Consider the following 21,182-nt stretch of genomic DNA (forward strand, 5'->3'; position numbering starts at 1 on the left):
ACACGAACATGAGTGTAATACAGTATTGCTATTTATGTCTACGATTCATTATACTATTACAACGAATGAATGAATGATTTAATTTAGAAGAAGGTTTTGTAACCTTGTCACCATTAATTCAATCAATATGCAAACATAGTATCTTAGTATTCACTCCCAATGATGAGTAACAAACACGTACCTCCTGTAACAACATCTCATAATCTCTTTTCTCGCAGACATGTGTTCATTTCCCTGTATAAGCCCCTAATCTAAAGGCTAATCTTTGATCATTACTGCTAAATTGATTGCAATTATAGGTACAGTATGAATTTAAAATGTAAAACCCCCAATACGCGGCTCTCGCTGAATGAGAGGTGCTTTTCATAACCCCCAATATGCGTCTCTCGCTGAATAAGAGGTGCTTTTTATTACCCCCAATACGCGGCTCTCGCTGTGAGAAGCTAATTAATTTGCCGCATATATGCGGCTCTCGGCCTTAATGAGTTAAGGTCAAGATTGATATCTGATAACATGCGGGCCAGGGCAAGATGGATCACTGATAATATGCCGGCCAGGGCAAGATTGAACTCTGATAACATACCATACTGCGACAAGACTGGTCTCATCTAACGTACTATCCCTGAGATTGGTCTCTAATAACATGCATCAAGGGCAAGATTGGTTTCTGATAACATGCATCAAGGGCAAGATTGGTTTCTGATAACATGCATCAAGGGCAAGATTGGTCTCTAATAACATGCATCAAGGGCAAGATTGGTTTCTGATAACATGCATCAAGGGCAAGATTGGTTTCTGATAACATGCATCAAGGGCAAGATTGGTCTCTAATAACATGCATCAAGGGCAAGATTGGTTTCTGATAACATGCATCAAGGGCAAGATTGGTTTCTGATAACATGCATCAAGGGCAAGATTGGTTTCTGATAACATGCATCAAGGGCAAGATTGGTTTCTGATAACATGCATCAAGGACAAGATTGGTTTCTGATAACATGCATCAAGGGCAAGATTGGTTTCTGATAACATGCATCAAGGGCAAGATTGGTTTCTGATAACATGCATCAAGGGCAAGATTGGTCTCTGATAACATGCATCAAGGGCAAGATTGGTTTCTGATAACATGCATCAAGGACAAGATTGGTTTCTGATAACATGCATCAAGGACAAGATTGGTTTCTGATAACATGCATCAAGGGCAAGATTGGTCTCTGATAACATGCATCAAGGGCAAGATTGGTTTCTGATAACATAACATCCAGGACAAGATTGGTTTCTGATAACATGCATCAAGGACAAGATTGGTCTCTAATAACATGCATCAAGGGCAAGATTGGTTTCTGATAACATAACATCCAGGACAAGATTGGTTTCTGATAACATGCATCAAGGGCAAGATTGGTCTCTAATAACATGCATCAAGGGCAAGATTGGTTTCTGATAACATGCATCAAGGGCAAGATTGGTCTCTAATAACATGCATCAAGGGCAAGATTGGTTTCTGATAACATAACATCCAGGACAAGATTGGTCTCTGATAACATGCATCAAGGGCAAGATTGGTCTCTAATAACATGCATCAAGGACAAGATTGGTCTCTAATAACATGCATCAAGGGCAAGATTGGTTTCTGATAACATAACATCCAGGACAAGATTGGTTTCTGATAACATGCATCAAGGGCAAGATTGGTCTCTAATAACATGCATCAAGGGCAAGATTGGTTTCTGATAACATAACATCCAGGACAAGATTGGTTTCTGATAACATGCATCAAGGGCAAGATTGGTCTCTAATAACATGCATCAAGGACAAGATTGGTCTCTAATAACATGCATCAAGGGCAAGATTGGTTTCTGATAACATAACATCCAGGACAAGATTGGTTTCTGATAACATGCATCAAGGGCAAGATTGGTCTCTAATAACATGCATCAAGGGCAAGATTGGTTTCTGATAACATAACATCCAGGACAAGATTGGTTTCTGATAACATGCATCAAGGGCAAGATTGGTCTCTAATAACATGCATCAAGGGCAAGATTGGTTTCTGATAACATGCATCAAGGACAAGATTGGTCTCTGATAACATGCATCAAGGGCAAGATTGGTTTCTGATAACATAACATCCAGGACAAGATTGGTCTCTGATAACATGCATCAAGGGTTAAGATTGGTCTCTGATAACATGCATCAAGGGCAAGATTGGTTTCTGATAACATGCATCAAGGACAAGATTGGTCTCTGATAACATGCATCAAGGGCAAGATTGGTCTCTAATAACATGCATCAAGGGCAAGATTGGTTTCTGATAACATAACATCCAGGACAAGATTGGTCTCTAATAACATGCATCAAGGGCAAGATTGGTCTCTAATAACATGCATCAAGGGCAAGATTGGTTTCTGATAACATTCATCAAGGACAAGATTGGTCTCTGATAACATGCATCAAGGGCAAGATTGGTTTCTGATAACATGCATCAAGGACAAGATTGGTCTCTGATAACATGCATCAAGGGCAAGATTGGTCTCTAATAACATGCATCAAGGGCAAGATTGGTTTCTGATAACATAACATCCAGGACAAGATTGGTCTCTAATAACATGCATCAAGGGCAAGATTGGTCTCTAATAACATGCATCAAGGGCAAGATTGGTTTCTGATAACATGCATCAAGGACAAGATTGGTCTCTGATAACATGCATCAAGGGCAAGATTGGTTTCTGATAACATAACATCCAGGACAAGATTGGTCTCTGATAACATGCATCAAGGGCAAGATTGGTCTCTGATAACATGCATCAAGGGCAAGATTGGTTTCTGATAACATGCATCAAGGACAAGATTGGTCTCTGATAACATGCATCAAGGGCAAGATTGGTCTCTGATAACATGCATCAAGGGCAAGATTGGTTTCTGATAACATAACATCCAGGACAAGATTGGTCTCTAATAACATGCATCAAGGGCAAGATTGGTTTCTGATAACATGCATCAAGGGCAAGATTGGTCTCTAATAACATGCATCAAGGGCAAGATTGGTTTCTGATAACATAACATCCAGGACAAGATTGGTTTCTGATAACATGCATCAAGGGCAAGATTGGTCTCTAATAACATGCATCAAGGGCAAGATTGGTTTCTGATAACATAACATCCAGGACAAGATTGGTTTCTGATAACATGCATCAAGGACAAGATTGGTCTCTGATAACATGCATCAAGGGCAAGATTGGTTTCTGATAACATAACATCCAGGACAAGATTGGTCTCTGATAACATGCATCAAGGGCAAGATTGGTCTCTAATAACATGCATCAAGGGCAAGATTGGTTTCTGATAACATGCATCAAGGACAAGATTGGTCTCTAATAACATTCATCAAGGGCAAGATTGGTTTCTGATAACATGCATCAAGGACAAGATTGGTTTCTGATAACATGCATCAAGGACAAGATTGGTCTCTGATAACATGCATCAAGGGCAAGATTGGTTTCTGATAACATAACATCCAGGACAAGATTGGTTTCTGATAACATGCATCAAGGACAAGATTGGTCTCTGATAACATGCATCAAGGGCAAGATTGGTTTCTGATAACATGCATCAAGGGCAAGATTGGTTTCTGATAACATGCATCAAGGGCAAGATTGGTTTCTGATAACATGCATCAAGGGCAAGATTGGTTTCTGATAACATGCATCAAGGGCAAGATTGGTTTCTGATAACATGCATCAAGGGCAAGATTGGTCTCTGATAACATGCATCAAGGGCAAGATTGGTTTCTGATAACATGCATCAAGGACAAGATTGGTTTCTGATAACATGCATCAAGGACAAGATTGGTTTCTGATAACATGCATCAAGGACAAGATTGGTCTCTGATAACATGCATCAAGGGCAAGATTGGTTTCTGATAACATAACATCCAGGACAAGATTGGTTTCTGATAACATGCATCAAGGGCAAGATTGGTCTCTAATAACATGCATCAAGGGCAAGATTGGTTTCTGATAACATAACATCCAGGACAAGATTGGTCTCTAATAACATGCATCAAGGACAAGATTGGTCTCTAATAACATGCATCAAGGACAAGATTGGTTTCTGATAACATAACATCCAGGACAAGATTGGTTTCTGATAACATGCATCAAGGGCAAGATTGGTCTCTAATAACATGCATCAAGGGCAAGATTGGTTTCTGATAACATGCATCAAGGACAAGATTGGTCTCTGATAACATGCATCAAGGGCAAGATTGGTTTCTGATAACATAACATCCAGGACAAGATTGGTCTCTGATAACATGCATCAAGGGCAAGATTGGTCTCTGATAACATGCATCAAGGGCAAGATTGGTTTCTGATAACATGCATCAAGGACAAGATTGGTCTCTGATAACATGCATCAAGGGCAAGATTGGTCTCTAATAACATGCATCAAGGGCAAGATTGGTTTCTGATAACATAACATCCAGGACAAGATTGGTCTCTAATAACATGCATCAAGGGCAAGATTGGTCTCTAATAACATGCATCAAGGACAAGATTGGTTTCTGATAACATGCATCAAGGACAAGATTGGTCTCTAATAACATGCATCAAGGGCAAGATTGGTTTCTGATAACATAACATCCAGGACAAGATTGGTTTCTGATAACATGCATCAAGGGCAAGATTGGTCTCTAATAACATGCATCAAGGGCAAGATTGGTTTCTGATAACATGCATCAAGGGCAAGATTGGTCTCTAATAACATGCATCAAGGGCAAGATTGGTTTCTGATAACATAACATCCAGGACAAGATTGGTCTCTGATAACATGCATCAAGGGCAAGATTGGTCTCTAATAACATGCATCAAGGGCAAGATTGGTTTCTGATAACATGCATCAAGGGCAAGATTGGTCTCTAATAACATGCATCAAGGGCAAGATTGGTTTCTGATAACATAACATCCAGGACAAGATTGGTTTCTGATAACATGCATCAAGGGCAAGATTGGTCTCTAATAACATGCATCAAGGGCAAGATTGGTTTCTGATAACATAACATCCAGGACAAGATTGGTTTCTGATAACATGCATCAAGGACAAGATTGGTCTCTGATAACATGCATCAAGGGCAAGATTGGTTTCTGATAACATAACATCCAGGACAAGATTGGTCTCTGATAACATGCATCAAGGGCAAGATTGGTCTCTAATAACATGCATCAAGGGCAAGATTGGTTTCTGATAACATGCATCAAGGACAAGATTGGTCTCTGATAACATGCATCAAGGGCAAGATTGGTTTCTGATAACATAACATCCAGGACAAGATTGGTCTCTGATAACATGCATCAAGGGCAAGATTGGTCTCTGATAACATGCATCAAGGGCAAGATTGGTTTCTGATAACATAACATCCAGGACAATATTGGTCTCTGATAACATGCATCAAGGGCAAGATTGGTCTCTAATAACATGCATCAAGGGCAAGATTGGTCTCTGATAACATGCATCAAGGGCAAGATTGGTCTCTAATAACATGCATCAAGGGCAAGATTGGTTTCTGATAACATAACATCCAGGACAAGATTGGTCTCTGATAACATGCATCAAGGGCAAGATTGGTCTCTAATAACATGCATCAAGGGCAAGATTGGTCTCTAATAACATGCATCAAGGGCAAGATTGGTTTCTGATAACATGCATCAAGGACAAGATTGGTCTCTGATAACATGCATCAAGGGCAAGATTGGTTTCTGATAACATAACATCCAGGACAAGATTGGTCTCTGATAACATGCATCAAGGGCAAGATTGGTTTCTGATAACATAACATCCAGGACAAGATTGGTCTCTGATAACATGCATCAAGGGCAAGATTGGTCTCTAATAACATGCATCAAGGGCAAGATTGGTTTCTGATAACATGCATCAAGGGCAAGATTGGTCTCTAATAACATGCATCAAGGGCAAGATTGGTTTCTGATAACATAACATCCAGGACAAGATTGGTTTCTGATAACATGCATCAAGGGCAAGATTGGTCTCTAATAACATGCATCAAGGGCAAGATTGGTTTCTGATAACATGCATCAAGGGCAAGATTGGTTTCTAATAACATGCATCAAGGGCAAGATTGGTCTCTAATAACATGCATCAAGGGCAAGATTGGTTTCTGATAACATGCATCAAGGACAAGATTGGTCTCTGATAACATGCATCAAGGGCAAGATTGGTTTCTGATAACATAACATCCAGGACAAGATTGGTCTCTGATAACATGCATCAAGGGCAAGATTGGTCTCTGATAACATGCATCAAGGGCAAGATTGGTTTCTGATAACATAGCATCCAGGACAAGATTGGTCTCTGATAACATGCATCAAGGGCAAGATTGGTCTCTAATAACATGCATCAAGGGTAAGATTGGTTTCTGATAACATGCATCAAGGGCAAGATTGGTCTCTAATAACATGCATCAAGGGCAAGATTGGTTTCTGATAACATAACATCCAGGACAAGATTGGTCTCTGATAACATGCATCAAGGGCAAGATTGGTCTCTAATAACATGCATCAAGGGCAAGATTGGTTTCTGATAACATGCATCAAGGGCAAGATTGGTTTCTGATAACATAACATCCAGGACAAGATTGGTTTCTGATAACATGCATCAAGGGCAAGATTGGTCTCTGATAACATGCATCAAGGGCAAGATTGGTCTCTAATAACATGCATCAAGGGCAAGATTGGTTTCTGATAACATAACATCCAGGACAAGATTGGTCTCTGATAACATGCATCAAGGGCAAGATTGGTCTCTAATAACATGCATCAAGGGCAAGATTGGTTTCTGATAACATGCATCAAGGGCAAGATTGGTCTCTAATAACATAACATCCAGGACAAGATTGGTTTCTGATAACATGCATCAAGGGCAAGATTGGTCTCTGATAAAATGCATCAAGGGCAGAATATTTTTCTGATAACACACTATCCAGGACAAAATTGGTTTCTGATAATATACCATCTATGGCTAGATGGGTCTCTGATAGTATACCATCCAGGGCAAGATTGGTCTATGATAGCATATCATACAGGACAAGTTGGGTCTTTGATAACATATGATCCAGGGCAAGATGGATCCCTATTCCAGATTTCCAGTGTATGAAAATCCTTCAAAAAGACAGGAAGCCCACAGGGCTGATAACTACAACATGTTGCATTCCCTGTTAAAATGTAACCAGCCCTGTATTAAATATAGGAAATTGAGATACGGTGTTAAAAGAAAGTAATTAATGAAATACTTGTATTGAGGTAAACCGATATATGTGCAAAAGCAAATTCAATAAAACCATGATTTGGTGGTCACTGTTAATTCATTTAGTGTCACTGCCATCAGAAAAGAATGGCATTATTCAGTGGCTGAAGGCATTCTCTAGACCAGTCACATTTAGTGTGGATGAATGGGTAGGTTGATCAGTGGAAGTTATAGTGTGATTGATCATGAACTATACAGACAACATCTAGTTACCACAATTGTAAACTATTTTCAAAGTATTTCCCATAGTCAATGACATGGTCAAATATATACCCTTGGAAAATGGATTGCTGCATAGGACTGGCTATGAAATAAAGTTGTAAGCCCGCCATGTAAGTAGCAAGCAGTGGGCCGCTGGGCAGACGCTATTTCATACACCGGGATTACCCAGAGTCAGTTGTGAACATCACTCAATGATTATCACTGTGCCAGATTACCCCTCAACTGGTTGTTATATTTCTCAATGATTATCACTGTTCCAGATAAACCAGACCCTGTGGAGGACATTACTCAATGATTGTCACTTTTCCAGATAAACCAGACCCTGTGGAGGACATTACTCAATGATTATCACTGTTCCAGATAAACCAGACCCTGTGGAGGACATTACTCAATGATTATCACTGTTCCAGATAAACCAGAGCTGGTGGAGGACATTACTCAATGATTATCACTGTTCCATATAAACCAGAGCCATTGGAGGACATTACTCAATGATTATCACTGTTCCAGATAAACCAGAGCTGGTGGAGAACATTACTTGTGTGAAGAACAACTGGGACTCTCCTCTGACCTGTACCTGGGACCTTGGTGTACGCTATGTCAATGATTCCAATGTTGAAGTTACATATCTGTTCAGAACGAGAAGAAGGTATGTATTATGTAAGATTTGCCTGTTTGGAACAGGTGAGCATTAAATATACTTTTCCAAAACAGTTAACACAATCATATGAATTTATTGTCCAGGACAAAACTGGACATATGTTGGAGACAAGAGGCCAGTACATGAGGTGGTTGTTAGGACGTGGTTGTTTGCCCAGGACAGAACTCACGAGGCCTGTAGATGAGTTAGTTGTTACCACCTGGTTGATTGTTGGTGATCCTGTTCTGATAGTGTTGATAGGTGCTCGTTTTAATAATCAATGGTTGGACTCCACCAGCCTCAAGAAGAAATGTTGCCATGTACAGAGCAAACGTGTGGGTAGCCCAGCGGTTAAAGCATTGACTCATCATGCCAGAGACCCAAGTTCGACACTGATGTGGTTTGACCACAATTGATCTACATGACGATTCACATGAACAAAATGTCACAATGGTCCCACATGCATTAGTTAAATGTTTCCTACTGCTGAGATTGAATGGGCCCGCTGTCCCTGGTGTTTGTCTGGATAATACATGAATGATGACTGAAGTTGTTGGCATGCAGGACTCCATCATACAGGTGGTCTACAGTCACTGTCTCGCTCACTAGGAGAACACAGAACTTTGGAACTTTGCGTCATGTAGATAGTCAGCAGATTGATATTGGTAAAGAGCATACTGGGCAACCTGTACTGAAGCTTGTCAGAAAAGACGAAAGTACAGAATAACTTGGGACAATGAGCATTGACAATACGCTTCACCATGAAACAAAGAGTATTGACAATACCTTTCATGAGATAATGAGTATTAGCAGTACCCTTCACCAAGAAATGATGAGTTTAGACAGTACCCTTCGCCAAGAGACAATGAGTTTAGACAGTACTCTTCACCAAGAGACAATGAGTTTAAATAGTACCCTTCACCAAGAAATAATGAGTGTAGACAGTATCCTTCATCAAGAGACAATGAGCTCAGACAGTACCCTTCACCAAGAGACCATGCGTTTGGACAGTAACCTCCACGAGATGATAAGTCTAGACAGTACCCTTCACCAAGAGACAGTGAGTTTAGACAGTACCCTTCACCTGAGAGACAATGACTTTAGACAGTACCCTTCACCTAAGAGACAATGAGTTTAGACAGTACCCTTCACCTAAGAGATGAGGAGTTTAGACAGTACCCTTCACCATGAGACAATGCATGTTGACTATAACCTTCCCTACAAGACAATAAAACAATGGGTATAGATGACAAAGCCATTGAGACAGTGTTGACAATGTTTCACTAAGTGAAGAAGACCAGGGTAGTTTTTACAGTACTTCACAAGCCAGTAAGGACAACACACTTCACACACAACATACCATGTCACTTACTCGTAGTATGTTTTACCAGCTAGAGGTGGCAGTCTATCACCATCATTTTGACAACATTGGTAACAATAACGCAATACCAGTCTCTGTAGAAAATACCAAATACCAAGCAACCTTGACCTAGTCTTAAACAGTGTGTTTGTATTTTCAACACTAACTTTTCAGTGATAATGCCACAGATCTCATTGGGTAATGTTCTTTGTATTTACAACACAATCTCTCTGCATGACAGGAATATAATGACATAAAGTTGTCTGTTTTAAGGTTGAGCCGACAGTGGAGTCAAACCCTACTCTGACTCAATTTTCCCACTAATTCAGTGTCTTCATTCTTTCCTTCCAACTGGAATCTTCCTTCACCCTCTTTGGCCATGTGTTTATTAGTTGGTTTGCAGATGTAATTGTCAGAGCTTGGTGTGGTGATTGGAATAAAAGTAGAATTAGACCTATCAGTTAGACCATGCAGTCGCACTTTAGTTAGAACCATCATACACACCCATCAGCCAGACCACTCAATCACACTCATACACACCAACCTTCACCTAGACCACTCAAACAGACCCTAAGTCATGCCTTTCAACTAGACCACACAATCACATCCTTCAGTCAGACCGTTCAAGCACACCCTCCAATCACACCCTTCAGTCACGCCTTTTAGTCAGACCATTCAGCTACACCCTTCCATCATACCACTCAGTTACACCCTTCAGTCAGATCATTCGATCACACCCTTCAGTTACATCCTTCAGTCAGATCATTCAGTTACACCCTTCACTCAGATCATTCAATCACACCCTCCAGACAGATCATTCAATCACACCCTTCAGACAGACCATTCAATCACACCCTTCAGTCAGATCATTGAGTTGCACCCTTCACTCAGATCATTCAGTCACACCCTCCAGACAGACCATTCAATCACACCCTGCAGACAGACCATTCAATCACACCCTTCAGTCAGACCATTCAATCACACCCTTCAGACAGACCATTCAATCACACCCTTCAGACAGACCATTCAGTCACACCCTTCAGTCAGACCATTCAGTTACACCCGACAGACAGACCTTTCAATCACACCCTTCAGACAGACCATTCAATCACACCCTTCAGTCAGATCATTCAATCACACCCTTCACTCAGATCATTCAGTCACACCCTCCAGACAGACTATTCAATCACACCCTTCAGACAGACCATTCAATCACACCCTTCAGACAGACCATTCAGTTACACCCTTCAGACAGACCATTCAGTCACATCCTTCAGACAGACCATTCAGTCACACCCTTCAGTCAGACCATTCAGTTACACCCGACAGACAGACCTTTCAATCACACCCTTCAGACAGACCATTCAATCACACCCTTCAGTCAGATCATTCAGTTGCACCCTTCACTCAGATCATTCAGTCACACCCTCCAGACAGACCATTCAATCACACCCTTCAGACAGACCATTCAATCACACCCTTCAGTCAGACCATTCAATCACACCCTTCAGACAGACCATTCAATCACACCCTTCAGACAGACCATTCAGTTACACCCTTCAGACAGACCATTCAGTCACATCCTTCAGACAGACCATTCAGTTACACCCTTCAGTCAGATCATTCACAAGATTTTGTCTGATATCTGCACACCAAGTAATGGAAGGTCACATGTCCAACTAATTCTGTCTCTGAATGGTGCCACACCTACTAATATTCAAAATTATTATGTATTCAGGTATACTAACACTATACATAGCTTCCCCGAGATTGTATCAAATATGTGTGCATGAATCCCCTTCCATGATGAATGCCTGGCTAATCATTCAGTACCTACCTCTCACTTATTGTCTACCCGCTAAAAACATGTCATTTCAGATCTTCATTTGATACAAATTAATAAAAAATGTTTGTTATTTATTACTGTTTGAAGTAAAATAACATTGTGATGTGTATGAATGTACAGATGACTATGGTAAGACATTATGTAAAAGGTCACCTTTACCTCTAGAGAAATTCAGCTATGACCAAGGATAGTGGATAGTCTCAGTCAGGACAAATTTTTCCTCATAATATTTTCATCACAGTTTTCATGATACCGTATTCATTAGTACCTGCAAGCATGGTGATAGATTGAAATATATTAACACCTAGAAGATTTGGATTATGAAATTAATGAAGTATGTATTATATTGCTTTGTATTGTGTTGTAACATATTGTATTGCATGTCTTAACTGGCATTTACAGGCTTGTATGATGAAGAGGAACAATGTATTTATGGATAAGCTTTTTGACTCCCTTCATGATGATGTTAGAATTTACACCAAAATGTTGCATTAGTTGCAGTGATGACACGTAGATATGTGGCTTGAATATCATGACGAGGTTCCCTTTTTCATATCAACAGTGGAGGTACATGCCCAAACCAGACCAAGACAATGTGCTACTTTTCAAGATACAACTTTCTGAAAATTTCATATGCAGTCCGTGTGAGGAACAAGAGAACTAATGATTTCGTAATGGGTGGACCAGTGTCCTCAGAATGTAATGATCTTGGTAAGAATCTTGCTGGATGTTCCATTGTATGTTTTAGTTAACCACTGATATTCTACCTTAGTATGGAATTGACAATCTCTTGAAAGAGATATGTTATTTCAATTTTACACAATATCTGAATGAAAATCAGATAAGACTGCCAAGGGTGAATCAGGGTAACTTTGTGAACGTAACATATTGGAGCAGAAATATTTGGGACAACTAGGTCAAGGTCATTTCTTATGAATGAAAGCTGCTGATTCAGTAATTCAGAATTCTTAGACCACCTCCTAAAGCTAACTGTAGCATATCTTTGGTTGGATTTCATGAACCTTCATTTCACCAGAGCACAAAATCCCAACCAGACAAAATCCCCATGTTGGTCAGTTTGGTGGGGGATTTTGTCTAAAGAAATTTTGTCCTATTGGACTTTCTTGGTTGGCATTTTGTCCGCCCCCACAATTTTATATGTCTGAAGATTGGTGGGAAGAAATCACAAATGACATTGCTTTGATAACTTGATTTGTGTGGATACTCTGTTTTGCAGTTAAACCTGATCCAGTGAACATAATCAACATCAGTGTAACAAAATCTAGTTACACCTTGTTCTGGAGTCATAACCGGCCGTATAGAGAGAAACTGTACCGTATTCGTTTTCACGAAAAGGACGACCCAGTCTGGAAGGTATGATCCCATTCTGCATCTCTTTGTCTGCATGGAAATCATTATCTTATATCTGATGAATTATGCAAATTAAGAGAATGAGAAGGGTTTAGGTTGTTTAGAGGAATTTATCAGTGACATCATAGAGTGTCACACTTTCCTGTGTGTGGAGAAAAGTGCTGAAAGGCTGCATTTCTTTCAGCCAGCAGTATATTGCTGACAAGTCAAGTGGCATGTTATGGGTGAATCTGAAACTCAAGCCCAATATCAGTAGCTCCTGACATACCTTCAATTCAATTCCTTTATTCAGTAATAAGGCCGCTGGCCCACGTACAGAATAATATACACAAAATAATGCTTAGAGTTGCATGCTTACAATTATGTCACAGATCTATTTTGAATGTTTAAGGTTTCTTTCACAAAATTTGAAATTGACAACAAAACAGACTGACTTTTACTTTGGCGATTATAGATCATGATGTCTTCAGTTATGTACAAAGGGATATTATCAAAGTGTTTAACTCTTATATCATTATACAAAGGACATTTATAGAGGAAGTGAAATTCATCTTCTATATAATCTGAATGACATAAATGACAAAAGCGAAACTGACGCGGAATACCATCATATCGACCAGTAGTCTTATAGATAGGTAATTCACCACGTCTAAGCAACGTAATCCTGCACCTGGCTTCTTTTGATTTTATGTTTACAAGGTAACTTTCTGAACAGAAAACAGTTTTAAGTTTAGTGTATAAATGTGATGTTTAATATACATGTACATCAGCCATGATTGACTGCGCATGATACTTCCTTATCCTTTCCTTAAATTGTATAAAAACACATCTTTAAATCCAACTGATGACCATTTTTGATACCCCCAAATTTCAGAAGCATATAATATGATTGGTTTAATCTGTACATCAAACATTTTGAACGTAACTACCGGAGAGATATTCTTAAGTTTAAAAGTAAGAAGTTTAATTGAACATACGGCATTGTTTGCTTTATTAACCAAATTATGGACAGCCTTTGACCATGAAAGCCTACTGTAAAATAGTAAACCCAAGTAATTATTATAGGTTGAAACCTTCAACCTTTGATCCTTAAACAACCAAGCTTCGTTTTTCCATTTCTGAACACTGTAACTTCTGTCTTGTCAAAATTAACAGTCAGTCCCTATCAATGGCAAAATTTAATCAACAAATTACCCAATAGCACTGTCTGAATATAGACTGAAAATGAAGCTGATTTACAAATTATGAGGACAGCAAAGGACCTAAAATACAACCCTGTCTAACCCCACTAAATGAATCAAAATAATCAGTAACGGATGTCTGAGACACTTTAACACAGGCCCTTGTTATGTATATCTCTTATAATATTAAACATGTGATCGTGAATATTGTGAGATAATAAAACATGATACAAATCTCTGTTGACAGAATCAAAAGCCTTATGGGAATCTGCATATGAACAATAAAAGCGACCTCTAGACTTTGACAAATACTTTTGAATAATACTTTGCAAAGTAAACATGTTATCCACGGTTGAATACGCTTTCCAAAATCCGCCTTGACTCTCAGGATACATATTCATAAAATCAACAAAATCTTTCAAACGGTTGTTAAGAATTGAAGTAAACAGGTCTTTGAAGGGCATTTAAAAGTGAAGTGCATAAGGATGAAGATTTTATGGATATCAACTTCTTTATATGAGAACACAACGTTTGGGAGTTAATGCTTACTCCTTCATCAGGTGATTGAGAGTGGGGTACAGAGCTATATTTATATGTACAGGTAAAACAATAACAAAGAAACAAGTGGAATGACTTAACGAAAGCTGGAAGCCAGTATAAACAAGCGCTGATTGGAACCCGACAGTTATGATAACAATGATAGAAGCCAATGGTAATACATTACAGATGATGGGATATGTTTACATAACACAGGTAGGGGATTAAGGACGAGGTACATGATTGGGGATAAGGATGTTTACATAACACATGATTGGGGATTAAGTGATGATGTACATGACTACATGAGGGTTGATGGGCATGTTTACATGGGGGTTGATGATGTACAAACACGAGTAGATAAGGATGTACACGGGTAGATTGGCTATACATGAATTACATAGATAGAATGTACACAGATAGATGAGATTAATTTATCAATAAGTCCCAGGCACTTGGTAGGTACACTCCTTGGTCACGGTTGATTGCTGGTTTCTGTCTCCGGATCTCGATGGCTTCTTGCAGTTTCCTTTGGCGCCAGTTGTTGTTGTTGGTAGATAGTATCCTAGTGTCCTCCCATCGGATTGAATGTCCAGGGTTCTTGAGAATGTGTTCAGAGATGGCCGATTTCTGGTCGAGTTTGCTGACAGAGGTCTGGTGTTCCTTCATTCTGGTGTTGATTGGTCTCAGCGTTTCTCCAATGTATAGGTCGCCACAGTTGCAAGGGATCTGGTAGATGCATCTGGTAGATGCATCCTCTCGGGTTAGGGTGTTCACAGCTGGTTAGGGTGTTCACAGCTGGAAAAACAAGAACAATACCAGCTGTGAACACCCTAACGCCATCAGGACCTGAACATTTCCTCAGCTTAAGATCATATACAGCTCGATCAAGTTCCCCTTGGATGAAATCTGTATTTAACAGATTACTAAATTCATCATCATTACAAGCACCACAATTAGCAGACATGGTACCTTGACAAGTAATATATTCTTTCACAAAAGTCATGAATTCGTTATCAACAACGTCATCTTGTATATTAAGAACAGATTGGAAATAAACAACCCATGATGAGCATTTAATGGCAGGCGACACATACATAGAGTTCTTGTGAAAACTTTTTACATAAGACCAAAATGATTTAGTGTTTGTACTGTTACATTGCAGAGCATGTCACTAGTGACAATGGAATAATAGAGTTCTTTTTTATGGCGACATAATTTGCGAAATTTCTTTCTTGCGGTATGAAACATGGTCAGAAGTCCAAAATCGCCAGTTAGTCTAAATCTATCAAGAACATATTTGTCACGTTTTAGTTTTTCACAGTCCCTATCAAACCAAGCAGCACTTGCAGAACTCCTGACAATGTTACTGTTACTACTAAATGTCATACCACAGCTCTGGGCTGCCATTACAATACACTCTGTCAGGTGTAAGGTGTTTTCACATGCAGTGTTAGTAAAGTCATCCATTGGAATATCGCTCAACTCATTCTGTAGTGTCCGATGAAAAGCATCAGCGAGTGTTGGGCGCCACACTAATCTAGATATTGGTGAGGTGTATGGTGAATCAAATTGATAATCAATAAATTTCAGTTCACATATAACTGGGAAGTGATCAGACTCCATTGGTTCTTATTGAACCATGTTTCTACAGATATCTAGTCATAGCGTAGCTTACTAAGCCAGCCAGTTTTACTATCTTCACTGGCTGAAGAGGTGTAAATGTATACTTATGGAAGATGCTCGTAGCTTCCATTCATCTTTCTTAAATCAAAATATGACATTACAATTAAAATGGAATGGTCGTCCTGAGAGTGAACTGAATGCAGGTCAACCTTAAAAAGTTCAACCAGACAGTCGGGCTGGTGGAGAGAAATTCCAGGCAGCCCAACTCAATATTTACCGGTCACGGGAAGTCGGGCAGGCAGTTATTTCGATCACTGCTTGTTACATGATGAACGTGGTACATCGAAGTCATAAATGACGTCATTAACATCGTTCAGCTCCAAAATATGTTCACTGGATTCTCTTATAGCATAATCCATCAGCTGCCCATTATGTGAGTTAAAGTCGCCACTCAAGAGAATGTGACAGTCATTATGTTTTGATCAAAGTTCAATGAAAGCTTTATCTATATATTGTATACACTTAAAGTCACATCTATCACTAGCCACTGAAGAGTTCTCAGGGTGCACGTACACAAATCCCAGAATAAGTTCCCAACGTAAACCGGAGAATAATTTATCAAGTACAATGAAGATACAGTCACTATAACTCAGATATACTTCAACAATGCTAATACTGAGCCTCTTTCGTACTAACACTTCAACACCTCCTTGATTATTAAAAGTCCTGAAATTTGAATAACAATTATAATTTGGGAGAGCATTATCAATATCATGTTTATCGCAGTTACTCCATATTTCTGAAAAGCTAGTAACATGTAAAAGACAAAACTTAATAAATTCGCCATCATTGAGTTTCATATGAAGTCCATGAATGTTCCAATTTAACAGAGATTCAACTCGTTCCCTAGGGGTCCTGCCACGCCCCTATGTTCTCTCTTTGTTCGTCTGGTCATCTTTACGTCAACTGATGTATACAGCCATGTCCATCTCCAGGTTCCATGGTAGAACGTCACCATCTTCAAACATGAGCTTGTCAAACTGCAAACGACTTTTCCTCTTCTTCCTTAGCTCATCATCCATAACTGACATTAGCTTCTTTTAGACCTGACTGCCACTGAAAAATCTTCAGACAGACCGATTCCAGAATCTCTCAATGACCTTGCCTTGCTCATAAGAAGTTCCCAATCACAATAACTGAGAAATTTGATGATAATAGATTTTCCCCGAATGACTCTGTAAGCTCGCTCAGTAAAGATGCCTGTATCATCAATTTCCATTTTTAATTGCATTATATCTCGGACACAGTTTTCACCGTCTTGCCAACTTTCATTTCCTTTAGTCTTCTGAATACTATGAAATAACAAATTATTATGCCTGCTCAGATCTTCTATGGAGTCAAGTTTAGACAAATTCTGTTTAAGAAGTAAACTTTCCTCTTCAAGATTTTGGCATTTGCGTGAAAGTACTTCAAGACTAGAGTCTGCTGAATCTGACAAAAGTTGGAATTTATCTGCTAAGTCCTGTTTAACACCATCAACTTTGTTTTTGAGATGCTTAAACTGATCCATAAGGGCATTAAACTCCTGTGAACTTTTCGATGAACTTGCTCCAGATAGCTTCAATTACTTCTGAGTACGTGTGTCGGGCCCAGGATTTTGTTCCACACCAGAACATGTAAGAAACAACTTAACTTGAACAACAGAAACCAGGTAAATAACATCAGAGTTTATCAAGTTGGAACAGAGACCAGTGGTCATTTTATGTGCGCTTCCCGAAAAAAAATGTGGCAAGCCGTCTGTGTAGTAGTAAAGTTCAGTGAACATTTGACTTCTATTTTCGTGATATAAACAATCCCTTGACTTTGCGGCAGATGGTAATGATGAAAAATACTGACTCGAGAAGGCAAACACAGTTGTTAAAACGTCTCCCACAGACTTACCAATCATCCCAGTCGCCAGTAGCACACAAACACATGCCGTGATGCGAAAGAAAAGATCGTTCATGGATGACCATTTCGAAGTCGGGGCATAGAGTTCAACTTTGCCAACCTGTGTCAGACCTTGTGGGTTTATAAAACACCTGATTCGTGTGTCACATACCAAAGTAACCACAACACAAGAACATTTTTTTTTTTCAAAACTTTCATTTATTTTCTAAGATATAAGAAACCCCAATACCTATACTAAACTAATTCTACACGTGCAAATACAACTAACTAATCTAACTACCTAACCTAGCTACATATACAGTTCTGTCTACCACTTATATTGCTAAAGTTATAATAACACTACTACTACTAACTACACTAAAATCCTAATACCCTCACTAATATAGGTAATGATTACATATAATCCCAATTGGAAACTAAACAATTGAACTAAGTAACAACAAAGGAATTTGCCACTCAGAGAGAACACTTTCTCATGATAATGTAATCACAATGTCAGTGCACTTTGGTTCCACTTGATGACGTCAATTGTATTTGTGTGGTATCCCTCACACTCCGGCGCTGGTTTCCCTCACACAGTCTACAGGGCTTGTGTAATGGTTGATGGCTGTGCCATCCACATCTCACATTACTCGGAGATACATGCTCCTTATACAATAGTGAAAATTCTTGTCTGTCTCCTTACAGGCAGAGATAATTCCCCTCTCCTTGCTTTAAGGATAACCGCCAGTTCCGGGACACTACAATACAATATAACTAACTACAGTTACTCATTAACTCATTAAGGCCGAGAGACGCATATGTGGGGCAAATTAATTAGCTTCTCACAGCGAGAGCCGCTTATTGGGAGTTACAAAAAGCACCTCTTATTCAGCGAGAGACGCATATTGGGGGTGATAAAAAGCAACCCTCATTCAGCGAGAGCCGCATATTGTGGGTTCTAAATTTTAAATTCGTATTGTACCTATTATTTCATTCAATTTAGCAGTTATGATCAAAGATTAGTTTTTCTTACGAGAGAGGTTACTTTCTGTGTTAATCAGAAGAACTATTAATGTGTTTTGATAACAATTGCTTGCAATAACGGGGGCTTATGCAGGCAAATGAACACGTCTGCAAGAAAGGGGATTATGAGATGTTGTTACAGGAGGTAAGTGTTTGTTACTCGTCACTCGAGTGAATACTAAGATACTCTGTTTGCACATTGATTGAATTAACGGTGACAAGGTTACAAAACCTTCTTCTAAATTGAATCATTCATTCATTCATTCATTTTGAGGAGTCCATTGTCAATCTTCTGAAATTTGTTTGCTTTAAAAAGAAATATAAGTATGCCCATCTTCATAAATATTTGGGGAGATTCAACTGCAAGTGTATACATCACAATAAATCAGTATCGTGTAACTTATTTTAATTCTATAATACATGTACTTGAATTGTGATATTTATTCGTAACAATGTGCAGATTATATTGAAATGTTCAGCAAGCCATTATGTTTGATGTACCAGTAGTGTGCGCAAAATGCATATGCAAATAAAAACTATCCCTACTCAATGGTTGGATTGGGTTATCCGGGGTAAAAACAATTGGATTGTAGTGATTTGAGCGCTTTAAAGAAAAATAAACTCTTCAAAGTGCTTGTTAGTTCTACGTGTACATTTCAGGCATCCTTACGATTATGTATGATCACGATACACAAACTTTTTCATGATAGCTAGAGTTGATAAAACCGAAATCCAGCATATCGATTGGTCAAACATCAAACCAATAGTCAATCTGTATCCAAGCTGTCTTGTGACTGAATGTGCTCTTCAGAAATTTAGCCCACACCCCATCACCTGTCATTTCCTCTGTGACAGGTATCTCATGATACGATCGGTTATAGAAAAGAAATCAGCCACTATATTGAACAGTTGAGATACAAAACGTTCTATTCGGGAATAGCATTATACAATATGCATACATGTATGTTCGTGTGATAACGTATATTTTCTGTGTTAAATCTAGATGAACCAAAGTGACAAACTGTGAATCTGTTCCATGTAAGTCACACATTAGCTTATTAGTACTTACCTTAAAATATTCAGTAAACACTAGCAATGTATCAGCGAACACGCTTCTTTCATAGATTATTAGGCATGTGCGTAAATTTGTCGCTACTGCCACTGACATAGATGTTTTGAACAATTTAACCTCACACAATGATGTGAGAGGGACTATTTGTTTAAGTGTGTCTTACGTACAAAGACTACAAACATGTGTTAAGAAAATACACACGCCACCAAAAGTCTACAAGAGAAAGTGTAATAAAAATACGTAAAACGTTACATATATGACATGTATTCACTCCTGCTTTCTTGCAACATATACCTTTACAACGCAATTAAGCAATTAAACAATCAGGACTTGTTCGCTTGACGAGACAGTTTCCTGTAATCTACGAAACCAGCCAGGGATATGAGGCGTGATTAGCCCTAATTAGTCTCGCCACAGCCAGCCAGGCAATCAGCACGGGGTTCCAGGTGTTGAGCAGTGAAGTGGCTCTCGGGCTTAATGAGTTAAGACATGTGTCAATGTCTTATATTTTACACTTTACTCCGGTTTACATTTATGAAAGTGAAACAGTTTTTGTGTAACGGTAACATTCAAATTTTGGATGGCTTCATGGCTATATAATGTTACAATGTACACATATATCTAGAAATACTAGATCAGTTAAACAATTTCTTGCTACATCTACTCAATCAATAAATACAAAAGTAATAATGATTATAAAAATTTACGCCAGCCAGCGTGAGATGCAGTCCCATACGAAAGTTGAACCATGCAGGCGAACACAGTGGTGATTCTGGCTGACTGCAGATTACTACTCTTTCTCACTATTTATCCTGACCTCCCATACCCAAGCTACTCAACACATCTCTATTGTTTATAAATTAACTCCCCAGCTCTCTGGCCATACCTGGTCACGCTCCCCTGAACATAACCCTGTTCCCATAGTATTACCGAATATAATCTAACGACCCTCTGACCCACCACCAAGGTCAACTGTAGTAGTAATGTTATGTGAGCCATATCTCACTGTCAGATGTCAGTGACCGTCTTCTGCTGGAGTCATGACCCTCTGACCC

At 39.1% G+C, this 21,182-nt stretch overlaps 1 protein-coding gene across 2 annotated transcripts in view; it reads left to right on the forward strand.

Annotated features, from left to right (window-relative positions):
• The window catches only part of LOC137291245 (interleukin-12 receptor subunit beta-2-like), a 59,557-nt gene that overhangs the window by 25,502 nt on the left and 12,873 nt on the right, over positions 1 to 21,182 (forward strand). For both annotated transcript variants that reach the window (XM_067822544.1, XM_067822542.1), the window contains 3 exons: positions 8,050 to 8,188; positions 11,948 to 12,096; positions 12,623 to 12,759. In XM_067822544.1, coding sequence (XP_067678645.1) covers positions 8,050 to 8,188; positions 11,948 to 12,096; positions 12,623 to 12,759 — 425 coding nt within the window. The remainder of the gene's footprint in view (positions 1 to 8,049; positions 8,189 to 11,947; positions 12,097 to 12,622; positions 12,760 to 21,182) is intronic.

This window comes from Haliotis asinina, chromosome 7 (assembly GCF_037392515.1).
Source record: "Haliotis asinina isolate JCU_RB_2024 chromosome 7, JCU_Hal_asi_v2, whole genome shotgun sequence".
In the NCBI taxonomy this organism is placed as follows: Eukaryota; Metazoa; Mollusca; class Gastropoda; order Lepetellida; family Haliotidae; genus Haliotis; species Haliotis asinina.